The 11512-nt window shown below is 42.5% G+C and overlaps 1 protein-coding gene across 2 annotated transcripts in view; it reads left to right on the forward strand.

Moving 5' to 3' along the window:
- Positions 1-11022, forward strand: part of lrch1 (leucine-rich repeats and calponin homology (CH) domain containing 1) — a 127217-nt gene extending 116195 nt beyond the window's left edge. For both annotated transcript variants that reach the window (XM_084085231.1, XM_084085232.1), the window contains 4 exons: positions 1541-1650; positions 2145-2282; positions 2443-2520; positions 9752-11022. In XM_084085231.1, the coding sequence (XP_083941357.1) occupies positions 1541-1650; positions 2145-2282; positions 2443-2520; positions 9752-9868 (443 nt within the window). In that variant the 3' untranslated portion in view covers positions 9869-11022. The remainder of the gene's footprint in view (positions 1-1540; positions 1651-2144; positions 2283-2442; positions 2521-9751) is intronic.
- Positions 11023-11512: the final 490 nt, after the last annotated feature.

Genomic DNA, 11512 nt, shown 5'->3' on the forward strand with positions numbered 1-11512 from the left:
GTTTGTTTGTATGTAGTACTTGTGGTATGTATGTACTGTATGTATAGGGTTCCCCCCGAAAACAGGATGGTACATCTCATGGGTTAATTTATCCTAATAAAAACTCTAGACAGCGTCTAATAACTTACCTCTGCGATCTGTTGCTATGGACAGCAAGTTACTAGGTGTGCCGTTTGTGAACGACGTCGTGACATCCTCGATATGATGTCAGTTGGGTACATACTGTGCTGTTATGAACATGCTGGCCTCCAGCCTGGAGGAACTGTGGAGTTTAAAAATACATTTAAAAGAATCGTTGTCGTTGAAAGATTGGAAAAATATTCAGGAGAATGGAGATGGAGAATTCATGCTCATCATTGTAGTGGTTTACGAGATTAGCCGCAGACGCACACACACATGCATAAACTAATCTCCATAAGTGGGCCAATCTGGGGAGGACAAACATACATACATACATACATGTAAAAATAGCTGCCTAGTTCTATGTGTATTTCAGTTGTATAATGATTTGCATGCACAAACGACGGAGACACTGATTACTGGGGAAAACACACAATGCATATTTTTCTCTTCATTAATACTTCAGGGGTCTTCAACAGGGGGTCCGGGACCCCTAGGGAGTCCTCAGAGGTACTACAGGGGGTCCACCAAATCATTGTGTGATAGGAACTTAGTTTTTTACGTTTGAACTTGAACCCGAACATCCCTTTTCTAAGGACAACTTTAGCCGAAAATAGCCGATCTACAAGCTCAAAACGCCTCGCAGCGCGAGGCGTTGTGAGCTTGTAGATCTGCTATTTTCAGCAAAGAGAGGGGGGGGGAAGAGCAGACTAAGTACAGAGTGAAAGTTTACCAAGTATTGACGGTTTAAGTGGTTAAATGTCTGAAAATACACAGCAACATGAATACAACATCCATGAAAAGCTTTACTCTGCAACACAATTTCATGCAATAATATAGTGGGGGTCCCTGCCTCATCTGTCTCTCTCAGCTAGGGGATCCTTGGGCTGAAAGCGTTGAAGACCCCTGCTTCACATTGAGTATTAGTCATTTGATCTGGGGACTGTGCATTAGGTTGTGAACGGAGCAAACGCCTGAAGTGAGCTGACTTCGCCGCGCACACATGACTGCTCCTGTGACAATGTAATACCGCGCGCCGGCATGCATGAGCACTCTTTACATGCACACTTACATAAGCACTTGTGCATCTTTTATCACGCCAAAAACAGGGTTTTCCGTGTCAGTGAACAATTGGAAGTGCTGTGTAACAGTGTGTATGAGGAGATGGTTGTGAAAAGCCAGTGTTTCAAAAACAACCGCTTGTTTTCAGAATATCTTAAAAATATACGCATAGATATGTACACTGTAAAATCCTCAGTTTTCATTAAAATAGAATAGTAACTCTGAGAGCACAAATGTGTAGAAATGGAACCAAATGGAACCGTACACATACCGCTGAGAGGATTTGGCGACTTATTTGTCTTTCCATCTTTTGAAAAACATAGAAAATAACAATTGTTGTTGTTGTTGTCCTCTGCAGTATTCCTGCGGAGCCACAAGAGTCTGGAGGTCGTGGACCCTCAGTTCACCATGAGACGAAAGATGGAGCAGCTTCGAGAGGAGCTGGAGCTCATGGAGCAACTTAGAGATGTGAGACTTTGATTTGATTTGATTTACGTCACGTTAAAAAGAAATGTACATGAAATGCATGCTTTTCACTGAAAAAAAAACTAAAAAACACGTCGAGTATAAAAACCCAATGAAGTCGAAGACTTATTTCCATTGTGGTCCTTGGTCTTGCACAGACAAACATAACAACAACAGACATTGGTACGTAAGACACTATATACACTATACAATTAAAAGCTGATTCATACAGCGTAAATGAATACAAATAAATTAAACAACCATGCTATTCTGCAACATTTTCTAGAAGCCATGATTTGACTTTTTTTCTCAAACAAATCATGACTACTACAGTATGCTCTTTATGGACAGTGACTTGAGTGACTAGAAATGTGTGTGTGTGTGTGTGTGTGTGTGTGTGTGTGTGTGTGTGTGTGTGTGTGTGTGTGTGTGTGTGTGTGTGTGTGCACGTGTGTACTCTGAAACCTCCCCTCACCTCCTGCTCTCTCCCTCTGCAGAGCATAGAGAGCCGACTAAAGGTTGCACTTCCTGAAGATTTAGGCTCCTCCCTCATGGATGGGGTGGTGCTTTGCCACCTGGCCAATCACATTCGCCCTCGCTCAGTCGCCAGTATCCACGTGCCCTCGCCTGCTGTGGTACGTCGTTTCGGTCGTTTATATTGTTTGTATTATAAATGAACTATTCCATCGACTATGAAATTAACAGTGGACTCCGACCGTGTGTGTGTGTGTGTGTGTGTGTGTGTGTGTGTGTGTGTGTGTGTGTGTGTGTGCGCGTGTGTGTGCTTCCCTCCAGCCTAAGCTCAGCATGGCCAAGTGTAGGAGAAACGTGGAGAACTTCCTGGACGCATGCCGGAAAATGGGCGTGCCAGAGGTAAGACACGCCCCTTCGATACAACAGTCCCGCCCACCTCCACTCAGAGCTGGTATAGTCAAGTTGCCTATAGACCACGAACTGGGGATTCTGTACCTAATTACCACTATTGACAACAATAAACCCGAAGAGACACAAAATGAGTATAAGAATGATATTACTTTATAAATCTATGACATAATGAAAGGAAAATAACAAAGCACTATCGGGCCTGATCAACTGACTACAGTTACCCATGTAGACCTGTTAAACCAATACAGTACGTTGTTATAACTTTCAATCCGGGACGGCATCTGTGTCATGTTAGATGTTGCTATATATATATAGGAACATAAAATTGTATTTAATATTTTGAATTCAAATGTGTAGTTTTTCAGAAAACTGTTAGTTTTTTTTTTTTTTTATCGACCTCAGGTCTAAATGGGTTAACACGTTTAGGAAAGGAACCTGGTTCCTGTTCAGTTCTGAAGGGCAACTTCACTCTGGAGGGTAACAAAGCCTCCATCCCCGTTCTGCTGATTGTAAATCAACTGACATAGCTGACACATCACTGACACATCACTGACAAAGACGTTAAGAGATGAGTCATCATGGCTGCACTGTACCACACACAGCTGTTGTCATTGCCTATATGTAGCTTTGAGCTTGCTCCACATCGCAACAAGTCACCATTGGTTCGGTGTGTGAGCGTGCGTGCATGCGTGCGTGCGTGCGTTGTGCGTGTGTGTTTCAAAACATCTCCACTGCACAGTTGGGATGAGAGTGCATCAGCAGCGCTGCTAGCCTTGCTCTGTGTGTGTGTGTGTGTGCGTGTGTGCGTGTGCGCGTGCGTGCGTGCGTGCGTGTGTGTGCGTGTGCATAAAATGTGTTGTTGAAAAAGAGATAGCTCATAGTACCATAAAGTAACTCCCAATTAAAACTTTCTTGCTGCATGGAGACACATTACTGGCTGTAGGCTGCCAATAAGTATCTTTAAGTAAACACAGCCACTGTTGTGGTTCTTTCTGGCTCCTGAAAATACCCTACTGTAAATACACATTTAATTTAACTGTCATTTCAGTTATTAGCTTATGGCATTGTAGAGAGTGCCGTCTTGTTACTTCATTTAGACCGTGTAAATATTGGTAAGAATTTAGTATCACTTTCTAGGAAGACCATGTCTATAATGCTGTATTAACAGTGAGCCGGTCATAAACCCAGACAGGACATGGCTTTTATATGAAAGCATTACTGGGGGATTTTGCAGGGACCCGTACTTCAATCTCAGTGTTATCGGGGATAACACAAAAGATGACATATCTATTCACTGTGGTCTTGATACATGCTTGTACTGTATGTTTGAGAAACATCAGCTTCACCTTGAATGAGGCCAAGTGAATTTGGACGTGATGCCTGAACTTTGGATCTTCCATTTCTTGCTTGCTGGCTGCCTGGCTTTAAGGCTCTCTTAATGTGTATGTTGCTACCTAACCTCGCTAACAGTATCACCTGCGTCTTCAAGGCCCTACTGTGTGCGTACGTTGCTGCCTGGCTTAACTCACGGTGCGGCGCGCATCTGTAAGGCCCTACTGACCGCACAGTTACTGAAGCTTCTGCAAGCTAACGGGCTGCCCTGTCCCCGTCGCCCCCTGGCTGACCGCACTGGTACTGGCATCCTTCGCTTCTAACATTGCTTGTGACATCTCATCCCACACTGGGCATGGTCTGCTTACTGAGAAATGCCATTCACTGCCATTCATGTTGAAATGGTGTTGAAAACAATGTAGGAGGTAATTTACCCGTTGCACCCACTCAATGGTTCCTTAAAAGTGCATTTTGAACTTTCATTGTAGCCTGAAGAGGGCTTCTAATACAGTGAGTTTTAGCTAACATTGACATTGTTCAGGTACATTCTGTAAAGTTTATTGAATATGGAAGAAAAAAAGTAAACAAACAGGATGTATATACAAGTAAAAAAATAAAAATATTTTGGAAATAGACGATCTACAAGCTCACAATGCGTCGCCATTGTGAGCTTGTAGATCGGCTATTTTCAAATGGCCGAAACGTATAATACTGCTGAACTGGGTAATGTATGTTTTCTAATAATAATCAAAATCTACAAAGTAACTAGAAACTGAAGTTTTCAAATAATTATAGTGGAGTAAAAGTACAATATTTGCCAATGAGATGTAGTGGAGTAGTAAAAGTAGTGGAAATGGGAAATACTGAAGTAAAGTACAAAAAAAAACCTCAAAATGTTACTTAAGTACAGTACTTAAGTACATGTACTTAGTTACTTTGCACCACTGACTGGGATGGTCATTTAAAGCTCAATTCTCTCTGGAAGCAGGCCTGCCCTTTACTTCCTGTGTCCTGTGCCCCCCCCCCAGCCCCGCCCACATGCACACTCTTTGTCCGTGTGACCCTTGAACTTTGTGCCGTTTGTTAACCACCTGCCTTCTCTTCTTCTTCTTCTTCTTTCTCTCTGTTTACCGGCTGGATCGCAACTCTTCTCTCCTCCCCCTCCCCCTTCCTCCTCCTCCTCATCTTTCTCTCCTACGTCGCCACTCCTTTCATGTGTTGTTTTTATGCACTTCATCTAATTTCCACCTCTTCCATTTTCATTCTTTTCTTTATATATATATATATTGTTATCTTTAATACGTTTTCCTTCGTGCCATTGTAAATTCTCTCTTTACTTTGGGGTTTATTTGTTTGTCACCATATCAATCTTCCTATTTCGATTCCACAACCTTCTCTTCGCTGACACACACACACACACACACACACACACACACACACACACACACACACACACACACCCTTCCACGTTCTCCTCTTCTTTATGTGACCTCTGTTGCTCTCTCTCTCTCTCTCTATTCTTGTCGTCCTCAATGTCACCCTTCTCTGCCTGTGTTTCATTCTCACCACTCTATTTGTCAACTTCTTTTCCAATACTCTACGCTTCTTCCTCCTCCTTCTAACCAACACTGTTCATTCTTCTGTGTTTCACCTGTCTTGACAAACATGCCCTCCTTTCTTGCGTCCTCTTACTCCCTTATTTCTCCCCTTTATCCCTTCATTTCCTCTCTTCCTCTTTTTCCCCCTCAACTTTGTTGTTGTTGTTTGTTGTTCTCTCTTTCATCATCTATCGTTCCCCTTCCCTCCTTCCTCCCAAACATTTATCGTTTTGTTTTCTCACTCGGGGGCTCTTCTCCTCCTCCTCCTCCTCCTTCTCCTCTCTCTCGGTAAAACACACGTCATGTCACACCAGTCGTCTCTCTGTTCGCCCTACGACATCATCCAGTGCCGCCTGCGGCCGGTCCGCGCCGCCGTGCGGGCGCTGGTCTCCCTGGAGACGCCCCTTCTTCCTCTTCCAGAAAGGGAGGAGGGGGGGGAAGACGCTGAGCGGGACGGTGGCGAGGTAGACAGGAAACCGGAAGAAGAAGAGCCGCCCCGCCCAGCTCCTCCGGTCCCCACCGCTGCCCCCGGCGGGAAAGAGACTCCCTCATTGGTCACGGCCACCACTCAGACGCCGCCGGCGGCCTGGCAGATCTGGGACCTGGTGGCGTCCAGCCTGGTGCACCTGTTCTGCCTCGTCCTGCTGTTTGTGGCCTATAGCTGGAGCGAACTGACGTAACCGAGGCAACGGACACCCTCCCCCCTCCCCCCAACACACACACACACATTTAACCCATTAAGACCTGAGGCGATCCTAACCGTTTTTTAAAAACATTAAAAAAAAATATGTATATATATATTTTCCAAAAATAGCAGATATACAAGCTCATAGCGCGCTATGAGCTTGTATATCTGCTATTTTTGAATAGCCAAAGAAATCTAAAGTAACACAGATGCGTTCCAGGTCTTAATGCGTTAAAGGGGCACTTTAAAACACTGGTTCTCAACCTGTTGGGTCGGGACCCCCAGGGGGGGATTTTGGGGGGGTCCCCAGATGACTGTGAAGTGACAATTTAAGGAATTTTAAGATCCTTTAAAACAAAAGAGGCCATTACTGCCTCAAAAGTAAAGATCGGCTATTTCAAAAAATTGAATAGCCGATCTACAAGCTCACAGCGCCTCGCGTTGCGAGGCGTAGTGAGCTTGTAGATTGGCTATTTTCACAATATTTATCTGTTGAATGCCTCAACTCCTACAATTCCAAGTGCTTGTCAGGGTGGGGGGGTCCACAGTTCAAACATGATTATTTTGGGGGCTCATTGGCCGGAAAAGGTTGAGAACCACTGCTTTAAAACACTTAATTTTAAGGTCTACTCTGGCTTTGGTGTACAGCCCAGGCAGTTTTTTTTAAAAGTTGCTTGATTCAATATTTAAGATATTTGATTTTCATTTGATCAGACACGTCCTTCTCCTACAGCATAGAAACTGTTTATGGAGTGTGAAGTTCAATGGGCTTATATAGCCGGGGGGGTGGGGGGGGCTGTCTGGGGTGCGCACAAAAGTCTGAGTAGACATTAAAATGTCCTTTTAAGTGTTTTAAAATGAAATACCCCTTAAGGTCCCTCCTGCTTAGCATGGCTCAGTGCTTCTCTCCTCTCTCCTGTTCTTCTTTTCCGTTTGTTTTGCTGCTCCTCTTCTTCTTCTTCTTCTCGAGTCCTGCAAGAGGGCGATATTTACTCACAGAAGAATTGTGTTTTTGCCACCAAAGCAAAAAAAAAGGAATACGCTCAAAACACGTGGACCTGAGAGTATGGAGCATTGAGGTCATAGACTCGCTGATATCGTATCAATATGATACTGCAGGGATTCTCCGACTAGTTCTGCCCGCGACTCGGAACGGAACGACCAACTGCGATCTTGAGAGTCTTAAGACGGACAATGTTGATGAATTTATTGTTTTTTGTTCACCTTTTAACTCACGGAAACACTATTCAACCCTAACCCTAACCCTCCTTAGCCATAATGCAACGAAAACATGTATTATATAATGGTAGAGGTCCGTCTCATCCTATCACTGAGTGGCTACCTGTGGTTAAGATGAACCCCCATGTTGGAAGAATGACGAGTAGCAATCATCATCATCATACTATTGTCTCCTCTCTCTCCTTGGCAAAACAAAGCTTATGTTAAATATGCTGTGATGGCATTGTGCTCAGATTATGAAGTTAGAGGGGGGAAATTATAATTGGATCCAATACCAATTACAGTGAGTCCTGGTGTTTATTTTGTCAGAAAGGAAGACATTATAATGTTCCAGTCAGATTTGTAAGCTGGGTTGGAAACTAGTTCTGTCCAGTGGCTGTACCTCCATTAAGCCTAAATTATATTCAGTTGCACTAGACTCTAGGGTGTCGCCAAAAAGAACATTCTTCCTGGAAAGCGGAGAGTTAAACTTCCAATATGGTGGTGGTTAATCACTTGTAACTCCCATGATAACTCAGTCTTGAGGAAAGCAAGCTAGTTGTGAAGAGTTTACCTTTCCTGCTCTCTATTGCATTCCATGTCACATTTAGATCTTAATCTCTCTATCAAGTTATTGCTAGGTGGCATCTTCACCAGAATGAGTCACGGTACAGTACCTTGGAAAGTGACAGTTTACGGTCTGAAAAGTTACCACCTTTTGCTTAATTTAAATAGTCTTATGGAGATTTCTGTGTACCATACTTGACTGGGTAAGCACATGACTTTGGGGGATAGTTCACCCCCAAAATGACATTTTTTTCTATCGATTACTCACACAATGAAGCCTTGAATTCATGGAGATATTATAGTTTTTGTCACATTCCTAAGCCAATAATTTGATGACCGACGGAGTCTCCAGTAGGAGACTCAAAGAGTCTCCATTGAGTCTCCTCCGCCGGTCATCAAATTAATTGCTTAGGAATATGACCAAAAACAAAAACAAATCCATGAATTCAAGGCTTCATTGTGTGTGTAATTGATAGAAAATAAGTATTTTCTTTGGGTGAAAAATCCCTTTAATGTTTCAAGCCTTCTGTGGCACCACATAATATATTCTTCTTTATTATATTTTTTCTTCTTAATGTCTTATTTTGATGTGCATTGAGAAGGCAAAGGGAAGCCATTAGTTAAAGATGTTAATGTCATTTTGAGCACTAAACTGTTTTAACCATAAACCTCTTGGTGTGACACGTAAATTGAAATGAACGCGGTGTTCAGTACGGAGTTGTGAAAATTGCAGAAGAGTGTGTAGGTTTGTTTTAGACTCTTTTCATAATGCTCTCCTCAGTTACCTGAACACGGGCGATGGATGCCCATAAAGTAATCTTTCATTCATTAAATTCATGACAAACAATTATACTGTAACTTGATATGCAATGTCATGTTTGTTTGTTTTCAAGGTTGATATATATAGAACACTTGAAGGGCTATAGACAGTAGAATAATTTTATCGAATCAAATGTAATTTAAAGCGATTTGTCTTTGAGGGTTTGATACGTGTTGAATTGATGATCGGCTGTGCTGCTGGGTCCACCGTGATACGGAATTTCGAACTACTGATGAATGTCAGGACTCGCCGCGTCCGATAGATCATAAAGAATAACAGACTTGGACTTTGTACTTGCTGCCATAAGTATTTATTTTTAACTCTTTTAGCAACGATATGAATGGACGTGGGGCGTGGGGATATTTTTATGACTTGTGTATGATAATTGACAGTGTGAAAGACTTGAGGTAATAAATGTGTGATTTGGGGATGTGGTCGGTTCTTTGACACTCTACTTTGTGATGTCATGTTTAAAGGTAAAGAGACTTAAAGTCTCATTCATATTCCATCGCTCAAGGGTGTTGCTTGCCAAAAAGAACACATCTATAAGCTAACAAAGCAATGTAGATCAGTTTTTTTTTTTGCAAGCGACACCATAGTACTACAGAGTATAAATAAAGCTTACAGTAGTAATGCATTTTTACACAGTTAAATGATACCAACCAGATTTGACTGTGTACATGTGTGGTATAGACAAGGTACATCCATGTACACACACACACACACACACACACACACACACACACACACACACACACACACACACACACACACACACACACACACAATACACACACACACAATACACAAACACTTGGTTCATAATAAATGATAAATAGCGGTCCTCGTTCATTTGGTCATTTCTAACTTTGTCTTCCTGGTCTACCTCCCCACACTTTTATCTCTCATTCTCTCTCTATCTCTGTCTGTGTGTGTGTGTGTGTGTGTGTGTGTGTCTCTCTCTCCCTCTCTCTCTCCACGTGGAATCTGTTTTCCCAGGACAAGCTGTGTCTTCCCCACCACATCCTAGAGGAGAAGGGCATGATCAAGGTGAGCATCACGGTCCAAGCCCTGGTGGACGAGACCTCCTCCACCAAGCGGCACCTGTTCCTATGAGGACCAGGAAGAGAGAGCGCTTCGCTGGAACGGAGAGGCGAGCGTTTTCCCGCCAGACAGTATGACGATGCAGACACGCGCACCAGCGGGTTGAAAACGCTCTCCATTTTGCTTCCACGGAAGCTCCACAGCGTTTCAGAGGAACCCACTTGGTGAGATCCACGTTAAATGCAATGAGGGATGCCAAATGGCACAAGGGAACAACAACGGAGGGCAGTTCCACAAAGCCAACGGTCACAACACTCCCAGACACCGGGTCTGAATCTTGGGCTGAAAATAGCCGATATTACAAGCTCAAAGCGCGCCGCAAGCTTGTGCATCGGCTAATTTCAGCACGAGACACCGGCTCTACAACGAAGTACGTATATATAGCTTGTACAAGTGGCCACTTGACATCCCACTCCATAGGACACTAGTTTAATTTAACGAGGGATGCACAAGACACTTAAAGACGTATTTAATTAAAGCTTTCTTAAGGCCACATAAATAGAGATGGTGAGCTCTTCATTGTTTATTCCCCCTCTCCCCTGCTACCTGTACATTAGGGGAAAGGCTCTGCCAGCAACCACTTTGCAGCATACTTAAATGATTTTGGGCAAGAATAATCCCCTGCGTTTCTTGGAAACTTTTTGGCGCGTATTTAGGGTTGGGCATTTTTCTATTACAGTTCTAGCATTTTAAGATGCTTCAAATTTGACTCATTTTATACTATTTTTATGACACTTTTCAATACGTTGTTAAATGAAATACCTTCTGGTATGTGCTCATGCTGCAAAATTACAAATACAAAACTACACAAGTACAAAGGATTTATTTTAACAACCTAACACTTTGAAGCTTGGTACATTTATATAGTTTTTTGATACTTCAAAAGTCAATATTTATACCAGAAGTGGATGGAGAATGGACATGTGTCCATCCCTGTTTGCATTAGACCTCTATTCAGTTATGGGAGATGCCACTGCTGGGAAGACTTGTAGTTAGAACCCTGATCGCACTTGCTTGACGCATGCTTCACTAATATGTGTCTGTTTCTCTATGAATTATGGGTAATGCTTGATTCCAGTCCTTGTAACTGCTGTGAATTCACGTGTCATGTTACATCATTCATGTTATTGATGACATACCAGTGGATCTTTGCATTAGATTATTAGACAAACAGAAATCATATATATATATATATATATATATATATATATATATATATATATATATATATATATATATATATATATATATAATTATTTTTATTTTAATTAATGGTTTTCATCAAAGTTTGACTTTTAAGTTTCAAGTGTAGAGTTCACTGAATTGTGTGACTATGTGGTTTCCTTGCTCCCATTATAATGTCACTTATTGCTCTGAAACAAAAGAATACTACCAAACGAGTATAGTTATTTCAAATTTGGTATCCCCCCCTTTTATTTTGATGCATTTTTGGCATTTGTTTTGCTTTATTTTAGATCAGTGTAGAGAGACAGGGAACCAAGGGCAGAGAGAGAGGAGAGACATGCAAGACAAGATGGGGGTCGGATTCAAACCCGAGTCCTCACGGTCACAAGGAGCATAGTGGTCTGTGCACTAACTGGCTGAGCCACAAGGGGGCACCCCGTGAGTGTAGTCTTAAAGTCGTGGAAGGGGCTT

Source organism: Gymnoscopelus microlampas (genome assembly GCF_963454915.1).
Source record: "Gymnoscopelus microlampas genome assembly, chromosome: 17".
NCBI lineage: Eukaryota > Metazoa > Chordata > Actinopteri > Myctophiformes > Myctophidae > Gymnoscopelus > Gymnoscopelus microlampas.